The following is a 23285-nucleotide window of genomic DNA, read 5'->3' on the forward strand; positions in this document are numbered from 1 at the left end:
ACTCTGTGGTCATTCTACATTAAAAAATAGCAACTTTATGCAATCATTGCTGTTTTTTAAGACTAGCCAAAGTTTTATAATGCCCCAAGGTTAAAGACAGCCGGGGGAAAACTTGGCGTGCGAATGCTCCTATAATGCCTCTGTAAATGGTAAATGGACCTGCATTTGTATAGCGCCTTTTTAGTCATCCGAGCACTCAAAGTGCTTTTTACACTACGAGTCACATTCACCTATTCACACACACACACACACACACATTCATACACTGGTGCATTCTACCATACAAGGTGTCACCTGCTACTCAGTTTTTAACACACTCACACTACGATGGACGCATCATCGGGAGCAATTTAGGATCGAACCGCTGATTTTCTGATTGGTGGACGACCCGCTCTACCTCTGAGCCACAGCCGCCCAGAGGCATCATGTTTTCAGGTTTCCATACGTCTCATTCTCGTGAACGTGATATCTCTGCCATAACTCTTCTGACCATTAACTTTAATGGCCATTTTTTAGCATCATATCTCAGGAACAAAAGGACACTGAATCGATTACATTAATCTTGGGTGCTCATGATACTGTGGTGATTGTTTAGATCTTTCGTGCTGACATGTTGAAGATTTGCCAAAAAATGCACTTATTAATTTTTATATAAATATATATGAATTCTTTCAAAATCTTCACTACATAACAGTCTGGGCAGAGAATAGATGTAAACAGCATCTTGTTGGTGGAGGAACACAAAAAATATAAATATGAAGCCTTAAAAGTCATTAAATAGTCTTGAATTTGACTTTATGAGGTCTTAATGAAACAAAAAGAGAGTCTTAAAAGAGTCAAGCTTTTCTGCATGAAAGTCCACATTAATGATGTTTCAAAGCGTTAAACCTACCACTGAACCTAATAGCTCTAATAACTGTTTCTACATAAGACCTACCTCTGCACAGGACCATATTTTCCATTATACTTACCTGCAGTGCCTGGATAAGAAAAAGATTATTTGTTCAAAAAAGGGAAAATTCACAGCCATTTATATGGATGACTAATCAGCGTTGATGGTAAACGAAGTCAGCTGAAGCAATAATTCCTCAGTGCATGCTGTACTGACCAAGAAAGCTGAGTTCAAAGCTGCAAACTCTGTTCTAACAGCATCCAGCGCCATCATTTGATGTTACAGTGGCATTGTTGGGCACAAAGAAGCACTACAGACTGTTTCAGCTTGGATTGTTCCTTGTTCTCTTTCCTTGTTCTGCAAACTTACTACATCTCCAACAGTGAAAAAATATCCCAAAATATGAGTGCTGAGGATGTTATGGACAGGATACATTTCAGTGTTTTGGCTCAGTTGGATATTTAGCTGTAATTATTCGAGCCAGAGTATACGGCCAAAGAAGTGCAACAGAGAGAGGCTGCGGCTGCATATGTAGGGTTCACACATTACTTTTGAGTGCATTACTTTGCATGAAAGTTTTGGACAGAGGTTGTTGGAGACCTTCTCCAAGATCCAGAGGATAAGCTGGATAAGACAACCAAGACCAGCAGGGCCAAGAGGGCAGATGACTACTGACCGAACAGTATGTTTTGGCTCGCAAAGCTTCCGTGGAATGCATCCTGGTACATGAAGGCACAGCCAGCAACTCCGCTTTCTCCGTCAATATTGCACGCATTAAAAATTTGTTGCTTCAATTGACTACATTTACCGTCAACACTTATTAGAAAAATCCACAAAAAGACGGAAAATTTTCCTTTTAAGACTCAAAGAAATTTGGTGTATATGATTACATATCTGCCTTCTGTTCATCACGTGAGGGACTGTTGAGCGTCATCACACGTGGAGGCAAAATCTCTCTCTCCTAATCACGGTATGTGCTCGGCCTCGGCCCCGTGGTCCTCTGCCAGCTCTTCTGCAGTTTGACTTTGATGTGCCAATTTGCAAGTAGATGAATAATCTCATCTGCCCACTGATGGCGTGCGGGGGAGTCGCAGCTATTCTGGTGGCACTTGATGCAAATGGGGGGTTTTGGCTCCTCCGGATTGCAGTAGCACCTCCCCTGGCCTCTGCTGCTCGTTCTTAATGTTAGACTCACCAATTAGCAGTCCAGGATATTCTCTTTTTAGATCTCAACATTTTCCATCTTCGTTGGGGAAATTATTACTTTAACTAATAGGAGTATTTGCCAATGTTCAGTGTGGCTGATTCTCGTTATATTTATTATATCAAGTTTATGATATCAAGCACCAGGAGCTTAAATGGCATTTTCAAAGGTAGCACTGGTATTAGATTTGATTTCTGCATAATTTTGAATGTTTAAAGCTGTGAATCTCTGACTTTTCCCTCAAGCGATTACCATCACATGCTCAACTTTGATCTAAAGTAAGATTTTTAACTATCAGCACCTGGAATTATTCAACTTATTTTAAAATACTCTGATTTCTGTTTAACATTAACGGTAAAATCTGGACTTACTCAACTATAATATTGCCATCGAAAGGAATGTGATTATCCAGACAAGTAGGCCTTATTCTGCAGCAGGAGGCCAGAGACTTGCTTTTGTTCAGATTACACTTTCTCAGGGCCAATCCTCTGCTTGGCCAGTAATCACTGCAGGCTTTGCTGCTCTGAGCTTTTGTGATTTTTTTTTTTTTTTTTTTTTTTGGGAAGGGGGGTTGGTTGCTGATTAGCGTTGTGGGAGACCTGGGCCAGTAATGAGACTGTCGAGTGGGTCCGCTGGACACAGTGGCCCCCTCTGATAAAAGCATCCGGGAGGATCCCGTTTGATTTGGTGTGTGATGCGCTCTGAAGAGGGTTGAAACCAAAGTTAACTTCCCCCTTTGACGGCGCTGCTACCTCCTGCCGTGATGTGTCAACACGCTGCCTCTGAAACATGCTGTAGGGCTTTGTGCGCCGCAGTCAGACCAGCTGGTGTTTAATAACCAGCCAGGGAATCTCTGCTGGTGGCCATTATTGTCTTTGACACACAGTGACACCAAATTTTAACCAGGGCAGCAAAGTAACGGATTCATCCAGCGGCCACAGTGGCTGATAAGCCTCCCAACTCCCCAGCCACTTGAGAATAACAATTGCACATAATAGCTGCTCACTCTGGCTGGCGAACTAACTTCAATAACAAGGAGTCACCAGATTCATGTGGCCTTGGTGATGACAGGATTTCCATTCTCCGTATTTTCACAAAACTTTTCTCTCATGTCAAGAAGAAAGTCTTAGAAATGTCCTAGAAAACATTAGATTTACTTTTTAATACTTTAGGATAAGCCAGGAGATTTCTGTCGTTTCTTCTCACAATAAGTGAATTTATTCCCACATTGATGTCAGCTCTGAAACCTCAGAGATGCAGCTTGAAAACCATTCATCAGGACTTTACCAGAAACTTCTTCTGTAGTAGGTTAGAAGGTATTCAAGGACCTGACAATAACCTTGTATTTATCGACTCCAAGGATGTAATTAAAAACCAAGAAATAAGTGAGAGAGGTTTGAGGTTTACCTATAAGAATAGTTTTATTGGATATAAATTGTAAGAGTGGAACACCGTTAAATGTATTGCATGTCATTTTTTTCTGCTTGATGTAATTCATAATGCTTGGTACCTCAAGGCTTTTTGAGTACTGAACAAAATGTGCCCATAGTATTGAATTCTTTGTCACATTCTTAGTTGTTCTGATTTATTCTTTGCTCCAACAGTTTTATAGAAATTTGGTTTATTGTGTACGGAAAGTCAGGTATCATCGGGTCTTCATTATTCTTTGTGATAAATATTGACACCAGAGAACTCTTCTACTTCGGATTTTAACCGTAGCACACTCAGCTGTCTGTCATTTAGAGGTTTTAATCTTTTCTAAACTGTATACTCGTCTTGTGAAGCAGCAGTGGCAGATGAAGTTTTGTGAGTCCGTCTGTCCACAGAAAAGTTACTGTTCTGCATCTGTTGTCAGACCTGAGCCGGCTGGACGGGAGCTGAGTCAAATAGTCGCTGAACTAATTGAAAAGAGGTGGAGGGAGACGTTTAGTTGTTTAGCGTGGTTGTAATCCCCGCGTTAATACAGTGGACACAGCATGTTTTAAGGATTTAAAGCGTAATCCTTTGTTGGCTTTTGTCCGACACAGACTGGAGGTCTATACACTTTCAGATCATTGTTAATTAAGGAGATTGACAGGTGTCCACTTGTAATTCTCTCTTTTGAGTCATCGCTGGCGATGAGGAAAAGAAGACCAGAGCGTTGTGGAGTTATAATTGGAGCCCAACTGGGTGGTCCACTTAAAGTTTGTTGGTGGAGGAGATAATCAAACATGAAAACTGAATGACAAAAACAAAATGATAATGTGCTGACAGCAGTCTGCCTGCTGGCTGATAATTTTGTGTTTACTACTTTTTGCAGCAGAGAACTGGTTGAATATTTCCTGCCTCACTTCCCTTTTAAGTTACCAGGTCATAAGACAGATTATTTTAATCCTTTTCTTCCTCGTTAATGATTTATGTTGGTTCCAAAGTGCTTAATATTCGCCCCTCAGTATCCCAAAGTTTTAGACACTACTGAATTTTTGCTTTGATGAGTTTCAATTATCCAACATGATCGAGGCTCCTTTTGCACAGAAGATTTGTAAACCTGCAGCAAAAAAAATTGTTTCGTCATTATTTTTTTAAAATTTAATTTCTAAGTTTTAATGTTAATGTAGGATGCTGCCTACATGTCGTTGTCGAGGAGGTATAATGTTTTTCATGTTCACTATCTTAGTTTAGCGTGCTAGCATGCCAGCATTAGCTAACTAGCACTTAACGCAAAGTGCTGATGGTGCTGATGGGGATGTCATTAGTTCTGCAGGTATTTGGTCATAAACTAGTATGCAAAGTCAGATGATCATCAAAGATATTTCAGTTTAATCTGATGGAGGCATGAATGTTTGAACTTCTATTGTGGCTAAACTACCACAATAACCAGAACACCTTCTGAAAAACTGAAAATGTATTGAGGCTAAAAGCCAGGAGAGACGTTATTTAGGCTGATGTCGTCATGTATAGTAAAAGTTTTCCCAGTTCCCAGAAAACACCTCATCTCGCATCATGTTAATTTCTTCATCCATTTAAAGCTAAATATCCAGAAACATTATGAGTAAAATCATGAACCATTTTAAAATACAAACTCTCAGATCATATAAATACATATTTACGTATATACAGCTGGGATGGTAGTTTCGATGGAATTTGGAAAGTACTAGAGAATGTGGTGGTTTGGTTGTGTGTCTTTTGAGGTAAAAATGTTTATTGTCAATCAATTTTGTCGATTGGTTTGTGATGCAAGTAGAGCTGAAATGAATCTGCAATTACTTTGGGGATTGAAATGTTTAAATCATTACGTTAAAGGAAGAACTCCCAAATATTTTCTGGTTCTACCTTTTCAAATGGTGTTTTAAATTGAGTCTCTTTGAGTTGTGTCTGAGTTGTGACTGTTGGTTGGACTGTTGGTTGGACAAAATAATCAGTCACATGATGTTACCTTCTTTCTCCGTCTTTCGGAACTCATAATGGGTGTATTTCTCTCTGACTAAACAAATCAATCAGAAAAATAACAGATATAAGGCTGCAACATATGGTTATTTTCATCATGGTTTAATCTGCCTGTTGTCCTCTAGATTAATCAATGAATCATTTGGTCCATAACATGTCTCAAGAGTCCAACGTGACATCTTCAGATGTCCTGTCTCACCAAAAGTCCTAAACCCAGAGATATTTAGTTGACTATCAGAAAGTGCGTGTCTATCCACCTGTTTTGGAAAGTGAGTGGAAATGATTCAGGTGAAAAAGTTGATGTATTGATAAAAACAAAACAAAATGGACGTACACTAAGCATGTACCTTTAATGTCACTGAAGACCTTAAAATATCACATGTGCAGAGGTATGAGGAGACTGTAACCTTCATCATATTAATACATGAAACAAACAATGTCATATTTTTATCATGTTTTTCATCGTTCGAGCTGTGACTGGGGCTCTGCGAATGACCTTCTCTCGTTGTATCCTCTTCTTCTCTAGTAGTTTTATGGCACTTGCTACAGACTGTTTATCTGAATGAATATTTGTTTGCAGATTTTATTAAGAGTTAGTGCTACATTTGGATAGAAATCTGACTTTAGAAGAGCCATTCACATTTGAGAAGCTGAAAATAGAATATTTGCTTGAAGATGACCTTCTGTGCTCTTTTCGGATTCATACTAGCATATTTACACACTTTGATGGTCAAAAAACTTGTTTTTCCCCCTCACACTGTCTGTGCTGGAACACCTTTATTCACCCTCTGTCTGAAACACTCCGTTTTAGTGTGTGTCTCTTTAAGCACTCCTCCCGAAAAAGCCCAGTCTGCTTTGATTGGTCAGCGCCTCTGGTTCTCCTGCATCTGGGCACCAACACTGCAGCTGCGGAATGACTAATGAAGGATAGCGGCAGGTTCTACCGCAAAACATCACCAATAAAAGCCTCTAAACACAACTGGACATGTTCCAGCAGGAATATGATCCGAAATCGGGGAAAATTTTACGACGTCGACAACCAAGATTACGTGTTTACCTGACATTAGCATGTAGCTACACGCAGTAGTGTAGGCTACGTAATGTAAACACTTGCAGTAGCGTACCTGGAGCAGATCACCCTGTAAAGAAATCTGCACGAGCTGACATCAGCTTGTCTCAAAAGTAGCAAAAAAGTTGGAAGTGGAGTAATCAGAACTGTCTGAAATAGAGGTTTTTGCCAACAGGAATTACTTTTATGCAGGTTTACCTTATTAATTTAAACTTTGGCCACATTTAAGATGAACAGCCGCCTCTGTAATATGATATATATGACAGAAATTAAGAAAAACAGTAATAGGTCCCCTTTAAAAATGTCCTTTTCTGTCATTTTACTAATCGATTGATCTGATTGTTTCAGGTCTAAACAAATTAATCTATCAAGAAAATAATAATTAGTCGCATCCCTAGTTGTAAATCTGTAAAGTTATTGTTATGTTCATTTTTGGTCACACTGCCCAGCCTGATAACATCTACACTCAGTTTTGCCTTCTGTCAACTGGTATCAGCTAAATCCTTTTTTTTTTTAAGTTTGTAACTGTGAGCCTCAGGGTCCTTTTCATGGCACCCTTCACCCACCCTGAGCTGAGCCACTCAGCAGGCCTGCCCCTATAAACAAACAAGTCTGCGGCTCGCAGCTGGTCATCGCCTTGGCAACAGTGAATCTGGAAGAAGCCGTTAGCTCCTTTTTTTTTTTTTTCTCCTTCTCTATTTTTTTTTTTTTTTTTTTTTTTTAAGTGTGTCTTTGTGAAGGGCTTGCAGCGATGGAACCAGGGTACTTGAGGCGTCCACAATGCTGCCGGCTGAATGCTTATTTCATTTTCTGAACAAAAAATGCAAATGTGGCGCTCCCGCTCTCCCTCGTCTCCCACCCTCCACCTCCACCCTCCAGAGCCGCCGCGATTCGACGTTTTGAAAGAGCTTAATTTTATCATGACAACTGATTCGTTCTGTATCCATGACAGAAATGAAATAGTTGGTATTTTTCTTTTTCCATTTCTTTTTTTTTTAATCTTCAAGGTTAAAGCTGACCTGAATTGGGTTAATTAGTATCCATGTTTAATGTCAAATCCTTCAAAGTTTTGCCTCTAAACAATGAAACTGGAGGATTTTCTCAGGTTCCATCGCAGTTTAACTCAGAAAAGTCGACTCAGGTGATGTGAATGTGAAGTGTGTCTCCTTTTTTTATGATCACGTTGAATATTTTAAGTGAATTTAAGTTTGAGTTAGCACACAAAAGAAAAACAACCTGCTCGTTCTGCTGTTTCCATGTTGCATTAAAAGGTCAAACTGAGGATAAATTGTCGTTTATCGTTGGTCTGTTTCCTCTCTGCGTCTTTCTAAACTTCAAACTTAGCTCACCAGAACCACTTCTGAACATGTCGTCTTTTGTTCTCCGCAGATTCCAGACAGAACAGTTTGCTGGGAGCGCCTCCCTCCTTCCACCAGCCCCAATATCCAAGGTGAGTCGGCTGGTTTGTCTGCGTTTTTGTGCACGTGCATTTTGTGACTGTCGCTGGAAGTTCATGGTTAACGTTCTGGCATTTCCCTCTAAGTTTGATATAAACACAGATTCAGGAAAAAGAGGGGAAGTGTTAGTTTTCATCCTTTAAACTCAAAAATAGGACTTAGTCTTTGTTACACTATCAGCCAAGGACTTTATCGACCACGGCATTAAAAGTTGGTTTGAAATTTCCACATCCTTTCCTTCAAACTTCCCTCTGTACGTTTCCTTTTTACAACCACAGTGTATTTAACATGTCAAGGTGTGTGGTTCTTGTAGATTTTACTCTGCTTTCCTCCGTAGGGGGGGCTGCTGCTGAATTAAGATTTCTCCCTGTCGCTCTAAAACAAATTTCTCTCGAGGAGGTTTGTGCAACTTAATGAGGCATGACTAATGCTGTTGGAGGCCGCGTCGCTCCCTGCGCCGCACAGTCCGGCTATTGATTCTGGCTCCAGACCCTCTCCAAAGTCCTAATCAGGTTCTCCAGTTCAACTTTTCAGGCCCATTGTGGCTCGGTGTCACCTCAGGTCAGTAGTTATTAGCGGCGACTGAAAACAGTTTCTTTAACTACTCAGGACCGGACCAAATGAAACGCAGGAGGAACTTGGAGAAGAGGGGATTATCGGTTAAGTCCAGCGCTGGCCAGAGTGTGACATGGTTCAGTAATGAGGGATGGGGCTGCTGCTCTTAGTTTCTTCTCTCCTCATTGTTACTAAGAAGAGACTTTTAATATCACTGCTGCATTGACACATTGTCCAGCAGTTGGTTTGGAGGGCCGTGGCGTGCCGACTCGACGCTCCGTCCCACGGACGCAATGCGGCCCGCCTAATTTCACGGGATGAGGGCGATCCGAGCCATATGTGAATATGGTTCATTTCATACTCTTCTTTCATGTGCATCTTTGCAAAGTCATCAGAGAGGAGAGGCTGTTTTATCTCTTCGAGAGCTCGATCCCTCAGTAAACGCCCGCCGATGGAGATTTTAGGGAGGTCACTTAAAAGCAGAGTTAAAGACCGCCTCGCTTTTTGGATCAGAGGGTCCTGCATTTTATCAGTTGGCTGGAAAATCACCATAACACGAGCATCTAAACTTCTTGAGTGATAAAATCAGACTTGTTTTGGGGGTTTTTAATAAATAAAATGGGACTTGCTGAGTTAAGGGCAGAGGTTGAAGAATCAAATAGAGAAAGCTGGTCCTTCTTTGTGGTCAGGCACTTCCAAACCTAAATCATAACTTTGCTCAGTTCAGCTGTATTTTGCTTTTTTTTATGTTTAGGTTCTTTTTAAGAGCTACAATTCATGATTATCATTTTTATTAGTGAATCTGCAGATAAAAAAAATAGAGAAAAATGTCGGTCAGTTTTTCCCAGAGTGCAAACTGATGTCTTTAAATGTTATTTTGTTCAATCAACAGTCCTAAAACACAAAGAAATTAAGTTTTCAACAATAAAAAACGAAGAAAAGCAGTTAAAGATCACATTGGAGCAGCCACACGATTAATAGATTATCAAAATAGCTGCTGGTTATTGTTGTTGACTAACTTTAAACGTCATTAAATACAGAAGTTTGGCCTGTTTTATAACATGGAACCACTTGAAAAAATCTAATTTGGCACCAAATCTCCAATATTGTATTTGTTCTAGTATTAATGATACACAGCCCAGTGAATTAAGCAGGTAGAGCTTTTGATTTTTAATTACAGTCCTGCCGAATATTAAACCAAAAAAACTCTCCCTGGTTTTTATTCGTGCACTCCTGGTTCTTTTCATCCACATTGGATAAAACTGTCCAGCTGATAGTGCGTGTCACTTTTTGAGTTAAAGCTCATATTCATCAGAAATTAATTAAAAGTTGATATATGTTTGTAATGGCTTCCTTCCCTCTGAAACTACAGGAAAGTATTTTCAGAGATTACCTGAAAAATCTGACATAGTAGAGTTTTATTTTGTGCTTCCTGATCAAAGATAAAGTGTTTAAACTGCATCAACATCTTAAGGGATGTTTGAATTCCCACTGCAGGTACTTCTTCTCCCAAGGTCTTTGTATCCACTTCAGACAGAAACAGTGCTCTTACAAATAAATGTATTGATTTAAGACCTTGTTAAGAATGTACTTAAACAGGTTTGATGTGTTGGTGTCTCCAGGCAGCAGCAGCAGCAGCCGTATGGGGGCAGCAGGGGTCACGGTTGGGATCGGGCCACGCAGATGCAGCAGTCGGCGTACCAGCAGAACGTGAACCGCGGAGGGGCAGCAGCAGGAAGCTACCAGCAGCACTACGATAACCGCAGAGACGACTGGCGCGATCGCAGGAATGATCGGAGGGACGATCGGAGAGACAACCGGGGGCAACAGCATCAGGTAAACACTTAAAATCTGTCAGTGAGATTTCACTTAAAAAACATGATGTGTATGCTGACAAGTTGTGGGCGGAGTCACAGTTTCATCTTCAACATGTTGTCTTTGCTAGCAGAGACTAGAAAGGCTGATTACACAACTTAAAATCTAAAAACTTTTAATTTCTGTCATCTTATTAATAAAAGTTGTAAAGAGCTGAAGTTTTGTATCCAGGCAGTTTGGATTTCCCAGTCAGAGCTACAATTCCTGAAATCTGATTGGCTGTTGATGGTTGATGATGCTGAACCAGTCCTCCCAGTTCACTCAACTTGTTCTGAAATGAATGAAACTCCTTTGAGATAATCTTGTCATTCGTTATGCTAGTGTGAATTTTTAGGAGCATTTTTGTTTGATATTCAATTTCAATCCTGTTTTTTTTACATTTAAATCGACATTTATTCTCCAGAATAACATCATGCAAAGTTGGTTTTAAACTTTTTTAGATGTCTTGATTCTTTTTTGATAGATTTACTACTACTATTTTCCATATTATTTCTGTTATTGATTTATCTGTTGGTTACTTATTCAATTAATCAATTAATTGTCTGTAAAATATCAGATTATAAAAAAGTGTATAAAAAATTGCTTATTTTGACAGTCTAAAACCCAAAAGATGCTCAATTTATAACAAGTATGTAAAACCGTATCAAACTGTTAAATGTTTTTGCATCATAAATTACTTCAATTATGATTTACTTATGGTCAATGATAATCAACTAATTTTTTCTACTCTATTATCCATTAGTTTTTTTTTATATAGATATTGTTAAATCTGAACAATTTTTGTACTTTTCAAGGTGTTTCAAAAAGCATGTTACATTCATGAGACAATTAAACTCACTGAAACACATTAAACTGAAAATGAATGAATTGCACATGCTTACTGTGCTCTGATTGGTCATCAGCATTCTGTTCTGAAGAAGTGTTTTCCCATTTGGACGTTGCGTCTGCAGTTTCTCTCTCAAAGTTTTCTGCTCTGTTTAAAAGTTTCAAATGTACTGACAAGACTTTAGAGGAAGTTCAGTGTTTGAAAAAAAACGAATTAAAATGTTTTTGTTTGGTTTATTTGGCTAAAAGTGTTTGTGATCAACCAGTGATTTTTAATCAGTGGGACAGCAACATTTAAGGGTCTGTTCACACACAAAATTTAACTCCTCTACATAAGTGTCCATACAGTTTTGACTTTATGACTCTGTCTGAGGTTTCTGCCATCACCAAAAAGTAATGGAGGTGAATGGAATTTAGTTTGTGACAGTCAGAAAAATTTAAACTTACATTTAAAGATTCAGCAGCAACTAATCTGAATATCCTACATACCTCACTGTCTGTGGTTTTAATTAGCACCATTTCCTCATTAGAGAATTAAACTGGCCCTTTAATAAAGTTGTTCCAATGGACAAAATAAAACATAAAAAAGAAGGTGCCAAGTTTGACAAAAGTGTTTTCATTTTTTGAATTGTGGTGGTTTATAAAATTAATTTAACACTTTACATAAAACCTTAGATTCAATCACAATTAAAACCCTAAATTTAGCCATTTAAGAAAAATATAATTTAATAAACATATAAATTGAATTAATTAAATTACACTGAGTAGCTGCCAAATGGATGTGCCTCTAACTGTTTTATTGTTAGCCTTTGTAGTTGTGGTATTATTTAAATTGTGCCTCTTTTTAGAAGCAGAACTTGATGTAACTTAATTTTTTGTGTGTTTTAGGGCTACGGCTCCGGCAGAGGTTACCCTCCTCCTCCTCCTCCATCCAGAAGATACAACTGGAATTAAACTCAAAGTAACGTTGGACTTTGGGACTTTCAGGGTGGGCGACTCTTTGTAGGGGAGACATGTCATGTTTTTTCATTTTATTGTCTTCTTGTACATTTTTTTCCTTTTTATTCGACTTATGAAAAAAAAAACGTATTGTAACTTGTGATTTTTAAGACAAACAGCCTGTAAAACTTGTAAAATACAAGTGAGTCAAGGACAAAGTGTCCCATTGTGCTTATTTTTTGAGATAGATCTCTCCAAAGTGTTTCATGTGTTTAGAAAAATTAACAAAAAACATGTGAAATAAAAGTGATGTTGGGGTTATGTTTGTCTAACAGGAATCTCCTCTATAAAATAGACTAAAATGTACATTTAAATTTTACTTAAACTTGTTTTTTGAGTAAAACTCCCAATAGAATAAAGATTTCTTCACAATCTCAAAGAGGTATTTTAGATTAAACCGCAGCACATTTAACTGCAGATCATCTGAAATAATTTCTGAAATTTCTGGTGAATATTCCGATATATTTAAGCGTCACAGTGGCGGTGCAAACCTCCGTTCATATCCACATTTCCGCCTGAGTCCACCGCTGCTGTAAATTAAAATTGTTGTTGCTCCAGAGATACATTTTAAAAACACTGAGAACTACTTTTTTTTTTTTTTTCTTTTTCTTTTGTTTGCTTCAGGCTACACAAAAAAAACATTGAAATGTCCAAAATGAAAATATTATTTATTCAATACTGGAAACAAATTGTGACAAAGAATATTTACTGATTTTACTTCCAATGAAAATATTTCTCAATTCGTTTAATACGAACCGAGATACGGCTGGTATACTTCCGCCCGGGATTATTTCTCAAACCGGCCTCTATTGCTTCATTTTGTATTAACTTCATATATAAACCTGCAATAATTTAATTTGTCGTGGCAAGCATAGTGCGCGTGCCTCATCCTGAATCTCCACAAATTAGATTTTATGGTTTAAATGCAGCAGCAGTCACATCTGTCAGTTACCAAAAAAAAAGAAAGACTTAACAAATATTTGTTTTGAAGAGGCGAAAATACATTATGAACATTCAGACCACGTTCAAGGATCTAATATACAGTTTATTTTTGCACCTTATTGCTCAAAACCACTCAGTGTCTTTTGAGTCCCTGTGTGCATAAAGGAAGCAGAACTTTACGCACGGAAAGAAAAAGAGTCTGGTGCTTGTTTCTGTCCTCCAGCCGGTTCATCCCAAAAATCCAACCTAGGAATGATGCCCCGCAGGCCCGCTCCCGTCTGTCCTCCTCCCGGTATCCCTACCAAGTTCTCCCGTACAGTAAATTGGAGCCGATCATGCTGTTTGTGTACTCGATTAGCGCCGCGTCCGTCTGCGTCATGTTGATCTGACCGTGCAGTCCCATCGGCGGACTTGGAGACAAATCCTCCAGCTCCTCCGTGGATGACAGCTGGTTCACCTGCTGCTGTTGTTGCTGTGGGGTCGCAGTCATCGCATCCCCCGAGCTGCTCTGTCGGTTTCCGGTCTGGTTGGAGCCGCTGGAGTCGTTCCGGCACCCCTTACCGTTCTTGGAGAGCACCGGGGACACTGAGGAGGAGCGGTGAGTCGTCGTGCACAGACCTCCACCGCTTCCTCCTCCTCCTCCGCCACCACCGCCTCCGTCCTGCTGCAGCGGCTGCGCGACCTTGTCCTTGGCCTGTCGCTTCAGCTTGTAGCGGTGGTTCTGGAACCAGATCTTGACCTGGTTCGGGGTGAGGTGGATCAGTCCCGCCAGGTGCTCCCTCTCCGGGGCGGACAGGTACTTCTGCTGCTTGAAGCGCCGCTCCAGCTCGTACACCTGCGCCTGGGAAAAGAGCACCCGCCGCTTCCTCCGCGGCGCTGCGTGCAGCGTGACCATGGACTTGCCGGTCGAGTCCATCCCGGCCAAGCTGCCCACCATCCCGGACATGTTCATCCCGGCGGAGGGGCCCATGAATCTGGAAACTTAGCCAAGAAATAATCAACGTTTAAATTTAATTAAAAACAATGATAATGATAAAAAAAAAAAAACGAGCTCATTGTTTAATTTATCTTAAAAAAAAAAACCTAATTACTCACATCCTAAAATATATCAAACATTTTGATGCTGTAGTAAAATACCAATTAATTAAATGTCTTGTCAAAAATACATTTTAGAAATGAAGTTATGTTAAATCTAAAAATAAAATAAGCCAAACATTTAGTGGGGAAAACAAGTAAACGTCTGGCGTTAAGCTTATACTTGAATTCAAGATTATATCCCACTATCAAAGCAAAAATATCAGCTATTTATTATTATAACAGTTTTATATGAATGTTTATATAAAGAGGTAGAAGATTTAAAGCAATTAAAGTCTATATGGAGGGCCATAAAGAGTAAGTGGTCACTATATGATGATTAAAAATGTTATTAGCATTATAGCACCACAGATACGTTAAATAACTGTAAACTTTAAACATTAAAGTGTTTTAAAGTCACTAAACTGGATTCTGAGAAGGCCCATTTGAAGTCCTAATACAGGGAGATAATTGTAAAAAAAATTAGGAGCCACAAAATATTCAATAAAATGTCCCTTCAAACACTTTTTAGTTCAGACAAATTTCAGGAACATTTTTTCCACCGTGCGTAAAAGCAGCAGGCCGGAGTGCCCAGGTCACACTGAAAACTTTCAAACTTCTCAGGTTATGAAAACAAACTTTTGATTAAAGCTGCTCTTACTTGTCGGGTATCTGGGCTCCGGGTTGCTGTACCACGCCGCTGCCGCCCCTCCGCCCCTCACCGTCTCCTGGTAGGACGGCAAGTCTCCGACGTTCCCGATGCCGCCGTTGCAGAACCCTCCGACGGCCCCGGAGAACTGCGGCACCCCGTGGGGCACATGATAGGGCCCGCCGGGTCCCAGAGCGGCGGCTGCTGCTGCTGCGCTGGCCGAGGCTGAGGAAGAGGAGGAGGATGAGGATGAAGAGGAGGACAGGTGGTGATGGTGATGGTGGTGATGATGGTGATGGAGATGAGGCGGCTGATGCTGCTGCTGCGCCTGGTGGTGGTGCTGATGGTGCTGCATACCGGGCTGGGAGACTTGCGGCTGCCTGTAGGCGCCCAGCTGGGACCCGAGGCTCCCCGCTGCGGGATCCATACCTCCAAACCTCCGGTAGCTGTCCTCCATCGGGCTCAAAATGTCGGTGACTGAGAAGGGGGTGGAGTGCTTTGGGCTGAAGGACATGGTGCGGACACCCCGTGCTGTGGCTGGATGTGGTCGGGTCTGTCCGGCGGCTCTGTGCCTGCGTCCCCCTCCCTCCCTCCGGCTTCTTGCTTCTTGTGTCTCCCTGGGAAGAAGTCCAGCTGATCGGCTGCAGGAGGAGACGAATTGCCCTTATCCCGCCGGACTCAGACTCCAACACATAGAGGGGCGGAGCGACGCGGACACAGCAGCCAACAATGGCAATTGACATTAGAGAGGTAAGTGGAGAAAATGGTTTGGACCTACTTTCTTCTTATGCTGATGCTGTTTGCTTTATGAGGTTTGACCCAAACAAGAACGCGGAGGCACAAATTCCTTTAAAGTCACAGATGAGCTTCACTTTTACACGAATTTACTTTGTTATTAAATACTGAAATAATTATCCCATTTAATATTACTCACAAACAATGATGCAAACTAAACTGGTCGAGCTGGAATCACGTCACTGACCATGCTGTCAGGCTGCCAACCGGTATCTTATGATTATTGTTGATATTAGAATAATATCAGCAGCTGTAAACGATACACAGGCCTGTTTTATTCACATTTATATTTAGAGTATTCACATATTGGGAATCCTCACTGTCTAGATTCTCAAATTAAGTTCAAAGTGTGTGTGCGTGTTCAGGTCTCTTGTCTCAGTTTCATTTCCAATTACGCACGAATGGATCTAAATGAAAGCTGCAAGACGGAAACTCACTTTACACAAAGTTTACGTTTAATTTCCATTCATAAAAGTACAGTTTAATGCTATTTTAATTTTATCTTAATCTTAAGACTCAGTAACTCATTTAATTCTTGAACCGGAAGTAGAAAGTTTATTTTTTCCTTTACTAATTATAAAGATAAATGTTGTAAAAACATTTTTAATTCGACTTTGTTGTTATCCTGAATTTTATGCTTCCAATCGCCTTTTTTTTTTTTACAGTGAATTATTGCTTTTTTATCACGACAATTAGTATTTTATCATTTCTGACAGCCATATTAAACATCTAGATGTATTTAGAAATATTTATGTTGCCATTTCATTGCTAGAAAAGCATATAGTTGTCAAACAGAACACTTTATAATGTTTAATTTAACTACGTCGTACTATTCATTTGTGTCCGTTTTGTTTAGCTTATTTTATTATGTTTATGATAATTCACTATAAATGTTGTACACTTTTTTGTTTTTGTTTAAGCAGCTTATGTCTGTCTGATTCTAACAAAAGTTTAAATTGACTCAACATTGTGAAATAAAAAAAAGTAATATCTTTGAGATTTTTTTGACTTTTGGAAGATTTCAAACCCGCAAGGTCTTTTTTTAAATTATTATCACTTATTGATTTATAGAATATTATCCGGATGGAGCTACAAGTCTGAGCCACAGAGAAAAGAAATTAATTATGTTTTAAAACGTGTTACATAAATTAAAGTAAAATCCATACATTTCGAAATTCAGTTATATCCCATATTTTCTAACCTTTTTTTCCTGCGGTTTTAAACTCTAATAATTAAATTAATTACTGTAATAATTTAATAAATGGTTTTCCTTCTCCTGCCTGCGTTAGGCTATATCAGTATCCAGCTGCATATATTCCCCTGCAGGTTCCTCTGTAACCATCAATGATAATGCACCTTTAAAAAGTGCAGCTGTAGTTCAGCTCAGTGTCAACAGTCCGAGCAGCCAATCACCTGCTGACCTGCTGCGTCACGTCACCTCACGTGCTCTTTGTAGTTTTTCGGCGGCGGATTAAAAACGACTCTTCGCTTTTTGCTCTCCGGTGAACCGCTCAGCTGCAGGAGGGACCGGGACCACACCGGAGCTTCACAGCCGGGCTCAGAGCTGCTGCTGCTGCTGCTGCTGCGGCCGGTGAGAGAGGTAACCCGCCGGGAGCGGACGGACCGGAAACACCGGAGAGCAAACAGCTGTATGGAGTTAATGTGGTGCTAATGGTGTTTACAGATGTTTACTGTGGCAGCTGTTTAATCCTGTAGGCATCTTATTAGGAGTTAGCGGGGAATTAATTACAGATGAAAGGCCTTTAATTAGCTTTTATCACTATATGTCTCAACATGTAATATTATAATGCTTCTGGTTTGCTACTCTAAAGTTAATGACTTTATGGCGACTTACTGCCTTTTTAACTGTTACAGTAATAATATCTCCACAGTGACTTACAGTATAATGTATCTATGGTAGTTTATAATGAGTTTAAGGTGAATTAATTCTGCTAAAAGACGTTTTTAACTCTTATAATATTTATAATGATGTCACTTAAACATTGCTAAAGGGACATCCTGTTACCTCTGAAGTCTATGATACAGATTTATAATGTCCCTCTGCTACTGTTTAATGACTTTATGGCAACTTAAAGAGACTTTTTGCAAAAATTAGACGTCCATATGGGACCTCTAATATGTTTGAGGTAGTTTCTGGTGAGTTTAAGGTGAATACAGTACAGCAAAATACTAAAAGGTGTTTTTATATTTTATAATACCTTAATATATAGGAACTATAAAGTTACTTACCTTAATATATAGGAACTATAAAGTTACTTACCTTAATATATAGGAACTATAAAGTTACTTTATGGTCTTTCTAGTGTTATCACTGCAGTATTTTACATGTAGAATGTCTATTAGATCCTTTCTGATGAGTTAATGGTGAATTAATTACAGCTGCAAGGTGTTTTAATTCCTATTAGTATGCTTTATGATAACACTATAGGGACTATGTTGCCTCCGGTACTCTAAAGTTTCAAATGTTACCTCAGTATTGTACAGATTTAAATGCTACTGTTTCATGATTTGAATGATGGTATATTATTACAATGTTCCTTGAAGTTTTTAAAATGTGTCTGTGGTAGTTTATCAGTTTAAGGTAATTTATATTTAAAGGTGTACAGAGTATGTTTTGATATCACTATGACGTTAGAGAATGACTGGTGTCTTTGGTACTCAACAGATTTATATAGATTAATAATGCATCGCTGCTGCTAATGTCTTTATGGCAACTTAAATGATGTTTTTTTTAATAATAATATTATAATATCACCACAGGGACCTTTTGATAGTTAATAATGAGTTTAAGATGGATTATTTATACTGAAGGAAGTTTAAACTTTTATCATTTATCCTATTATATTATTATATTGTATTATATTACTTACCCTGCACTTATAATATACAGACTACTGTAGGACAAATATTATAGGCCTAATATTACAGTGACTTAATGTTACATTTTATTTATTGATTTATATTTGTATAAAATATGGTATAAATAAGTGTTATTACCTAATGATTAATTAGCTATTTGATATTAAGTGCTGTTTCTCACTCTTATAATATCACTATAATTCAGAGAGTGTCTAGATAATTTATTGAGAGTTTAACTCGTATGTTTAGGTATTATTCTTAGATCACAGATTAGGAGGTTTGTGGTTCTCTGTAGAAAGTTTAGGTTATATAATATCATACAAAATATTCCCAGGTATCAAGGCAGACTACTAGGTGTAGTGAGTTATAGTGAGAAATCAGGCCTTATAGTATTATTTATTTATTTATTTATTTATTTATTTATTTATTTATTGGGAATTTGGAGGGGGATGGTTTTAGCAACCTGGTGGAAGTTTACATTGTTCAGTTTCAAAACTATTGTATTTTATAAGCTGATTCCAGCACCTTTAGACACAATATGTTTAAGTGTTACTAAGACCAACAGTAATTATTTAAAAAATTCTTAAGCATTTTTTCCCCAGACGTATTTATTGCAGTATAGAGACAGCTTTTTACACCTTCATGATCGAGAGCACAGTTTACAGAAACTATAACTGAACAGTTAACTGATAAAGAGAACATGAAATTCCAAATAATAAAAAATAAATTGGAGATCTTTTGCAGGTGTATTTGTAGTTTGCTTTTATTCAGACAGAGCTGTTGGTCACTTAGATGTTGCTTAAGCCTTCTTCCTGTTTTCAAAGTCTCTATTTAATTCCAAGGTTTCCCTGCAGACAGAAGTACCAAGATTCTGGACCTCCATGGTTTTGTAGAACATATTCATATCTGTAAATAAGAATGAGCAGAAAGAACAGAACCACTGACGTCTTTCAGGTCTGAAGCTTCTTGTCTCGACTGTGAAGCTGCGTGTCATCAGGCTCTGGAGGTGAGTGAACTTTCTGCTTCGACGTTTTCTAATCAATAAGGAAAAAATCCTGCTGTAAATCAGAGATGAAAAGCTTCCTCAGGCCTGTGAGAGTGCGGCAGCGTCCTCGACCTCCGACTGCTTTATAAATAAGATGCTTTAATAATTATAAAAGAGACTCCCACACAGTGTTTATTTGCAGATACATGCAGAAGGACCTTTAACAGCCATGAGTAAGTACACTGAGCTGCTATAATGTTTACATCTGTTGGGTTTTTGGCCCCAAAAAGAGGATTTAATGATTTTCATTTAAATATTTTAGCAATCTAAATTTCTAAGATAAAAAAAAAAATGTATTAGCTTTGTTTAAAAACCCTGCAGTGCTGACAAAAATAAAACACCCGGAAACTGTATTTTTGTTGTCTTCTTGTGATAAAATTGTAAATCTGAACAGTTTTATTCTGGAATAGAAACTGTTCAGATTTACAATGAAACCCATGTTTCATGATGATCTGTTGACTTTGGTTTTATTTATTAATTTGATGACAGATTCTTGATTTTTCGTTTCGTTTTGTTCTCGTTAACCACAAAAAAATTCCACACGAGTTCATGCTATGTGATTTTAAATGCTTTAAGCGTGTAAGAGACATCATGATATTGATTTTGTATCAGTGTGAGAATGTTAACATTTTTAAGAACAGTAGCTTATGTTAAATATAAAGTTTGAATTTAGCTTCATGCTTATTTTTACAAACTTTATTGACAGTTTAAAGAAGCAATTTTTAAGATTTTTTTGTTTGTGTTTGAAAATGTCAAAACAATAAATATGTTATAGTATTATTAATTATTAAACTTGTTACCAGCTGAAACAACCAGAGAAGATGGCTGTGGGCGATTTTGGTGTTTTTAACACAGGGCCCCCCTGACCCACTTTATTTTTCATGATGTTCCCCAGAACTGTTGAAGTTACATACAGTATATATATGTGTGAAGTATTATTTATGATTGATAGCTTTGTGGAAAGCTTCTGTGAGCTGCTTGACACACTAGTTTCAGCAATTTATGTTTACACACTATTTCCTGTCCTGTGTCATTTTTAACCTCAATAAGCGAGTCAAAGTCAGCAGGTCTGGTCACACCTGACCACTGAGAACGTACAAACTGTGGAGGGAAGGTGAAACTTCTCTGCAGTGAATGACATTTTCTTCAAGTTAATGCATGTGTGTCCTGCAATAACCCAAAAAACCTTGTCAAAAATGTTGCATTGGTTGCTATTGTGTGTTCTGTGTGTCTTTCCATCTGTCTCACTCACCCTCTGACCTTCTGGTTACACAAGCACTGTAGACAGGTGGTCAGGTGAAATGTAATGTCAGCAGTGGTGTAATGTAACTAAATACAGTACATTTACTCAAATAGGCTACTGTACAAATTTGAGGTACTTGTACAATACTTGAGTATTTCCATTGTCTGCTTCTTTACACTTGTACTTGTACCCAGTAGTATAAAACATAAAAAACTGGCCCCCTTTTGACATTCTACAACATTAAAATTCTCTTACATGTATAAAACAACAATTTTATAATAATTATATAACATAACTTTCTGCATGAGTACTTTCACTTTTATTACCTTAAATACATCTTGCTGATGATACTTGTGTACTTTATTAAAGAAGTAGTGTGTAGGATTTAGTGCCATCTACCAGTGAGGACTGTAGATTGCAACTGTGCCAAGCGTGAACTCACAGTTCAGATTCCTTTAGTGTTCATTGTTCAGGAGGTTTTAATTGGGAGCCGAATTATCCGCAGATGTCTCATCCTCTCCAGAACAAACAGGCCGGGTGATTTAAACCGATAAAAATACCAAATAAAGCAATTTCAAGTTACAAATCAGTGTTTTTTTTTATACTGTTTGGCTTGTCCCAGATGGGTCACAACCCCAGCACTTGCTACTTTGTGTTTGCCTTTTTTCTGTGGTAACTTAAGATCCAGATGTTCAGGAGGTCTTTACCAGGAGCTGAATTATCTGCAGAGATCTCTTGCTCTCCAAAACAAACAGACCTGGAAATTTAAATTGGTAAAAACACTGAAAAAAGCAGTTTTATGTTTAAAAATCACTCTTTTTCCAACACTGCTTGGTTCATCATGGAAGAGCTGCTAACTACAGTGACTGACACATAAATGGGAATGACTCTACCTAGTGCCAGTGTTTGGTTTGTCCATTCTGGGCTTCTGTAGAAACATTCCAGTGCAACATGTCAGACCCACTCCCTATGTGGATATAAACAGCTCATACTAAGGTAATGAAAACTTGATAACTCTCATTCAGTTTCTACCAATATATCCCCCTTAATCCTACACACTGGACCTTTAAGTACCATTTTGAATTTAGTGCTTGTAACAGAATATTTTTACTCTATAGTATTTCTACTTTTATTCAAGTAAAACATCTAAGCAGGCTACTTCCCGCACCACTGACGACAAGCTCTCCAGTTTCTTTCTCTCCAGACCTGGTCCTCAGGTTAAACCACCTGTTGGCGTCGACTCATGTCTCAGGCTGGGGCTGAAGGTGGAGGTGGTGGAGGAGGTGGGGGGTGGGGGGGTACTACAACCTCTAACCCCTCCTTTTACATTTCCTGCCTCTTCGCTTCCTTTCATTTCCCCTCTGCAGACTCTGCTCCTCTGCCCGTCTCCGCTCAGTTTAATCCTCGGCTCTCTGGAGGAGCATTAGGCCAAGCAGCTGGGGCCCCTGAGCGCCTCTTGAAAAGGCAGCCCACTCCATCCAGGAGCGAGTGATGGTGGGGGGAGGAGTGGGGGACAGGGGGAGGCATCCAGACCACCTGGCTCCTGAAACGTAGAAAAATGCACTGACCTATAACTCCTCACCGAGAGGGAGGAGGAGGAGGAGGCAGGAGGAGGGAGAGGGAGGACTCTCACTGAGGTGATGTGATGAACCCTCTAGTGGCCACAACTGCTGGAGAATTTTGAGCATCAAACACTTAATTTCCTCCATTCTGGTGAATTTTTACGCACCAATTTGTGCCTTTTTGCATCAATTTATGGTTTAAATGTTATTGATTTTGTCAAAATAAAAGTCTTCTGCTACTTTAATGTTTTACTGAGGGGGCGAAATCGCATACGCTCATGAGATGATTATTACTTGTTCCCTGGGTTTGCTTTATTTGATTAAAGATGATAACATTTTATTGGGTCATAGTTTAAAAAAAAGTCTTTAAGGTGTTAAAGACTTTTTTCAGTCTGTACTAGTGAGGGGAGAAAAGGCTCCATTTTAACCTGGTTACAGCCTGTAGGGAAAGGTCAGAGGTCACGTGTGAAGAAGTGATCTTCAGAAATCATTCAGTGAGTCTGTTTGAGGGTCGACGGAGGTCAAGGCGGCGACTCAGCACCACTTGGCAGCTAAAGACGCATTAAGAAACATGAGAAACATGACTTCAGCTGTGTGTGTGTGTGTGTGTGTGTGTGTGTGTGTGTGTGTGTTACAACAGACATTACAGACAGCGAATGCAGTGCAACATATTACATTCAGTGTTTGACCCAGGCTACTCAGAGGCCATACCCTGATTTAATAGGTTGACAGACTGAGGAATAAATGAGTTCCTCAGGCTGTTCAGTCAAACATGTGGGACTCTGAATCTTCT

The 23285-nt window shown here is 39.0% G+C and overlaps 2 protein-coding genes across 2 annotated transcripts in view; one reads left to right on the top strand and one right to left on the bottom strand.

Moving 5' to 3' along the window:
* Positions 1-12563, top strand: part of xrn2 (5'-3' exoribonuclease 2) — a 50814-nt gene extending 38251 nt beyond the window's left edge. The window contains exons 29-31 of the mRNA XM_050058052.1: positions 7981-8041; positions 10226-10439; positions 12192-12563. Coding sequence (XP_049914009.1) covers positions 7981-8041; positions 10226-10439; positions 12192-12257 — 341 coding nt within the window. The 3' untranslated portion in view covers positions 12258-12563. The remainder of the gene's footprint in view (positions 1-7980; positions 8042-10225; positions 10440-12191) is intronic.
* Positions 12564-12713: 150 nt separating this feature from the next.
* nkx2.4b (NK2 homeobox 4b) lies at positions 12714-15630 on the bottom strand. Its single transcript, XM_050058053.1, has 2 exons — positions 14980-15630; positions 12714-14225 (listed from the first exon to the last, which is right to left on the bottom strand). The coding sequence occupies exons 1-2, from the start codon at positions 15479-15481 to the stop codon at positions 13543-13545; spliced, it is 1185 nt and encodes a 394-aa protein (XP_049914010.1). The 5' UTR covers positions 15482-15630; the 3' UTR covers positions 12714-13542.
* Between the last annotated feature and the right edge of the window lie 7655 nt (positions 15631-23285).

Source organism: Epinephelus moara, chromosome 12 (genome assembly GCF_006386435.1).
Source record: "Epinephelus moara isolate mb chromosome 12, YSFRI_EMoa_1.0, whole genome shotgun sequence".
In the NCBI taxonomy this organism is placed as follows: Eukaryota; Metazoa; Chordata; class Actinopteri; order Perciformes; family Serranidae; genus Epinephelus; species Epinephelus moara.

Excerpts from the sequence above, each read along its gene's own strand:
- nkx2.4b (XM_050058053.1), bottom strand. The coding sequence starts at position 15,481 with ATGTCCTTCAGCCCAAAGCACTCCACCCCCTTCTCAGTCACCGACATT. Across the intron at positions 14,226-14,979 it reads GGAGCCCAGATACCCGACAA|TTTCCAGATTCATGGGCCCC; the intron begins GTAAGAGCAGCT and ends TTCTTGGCTAAG.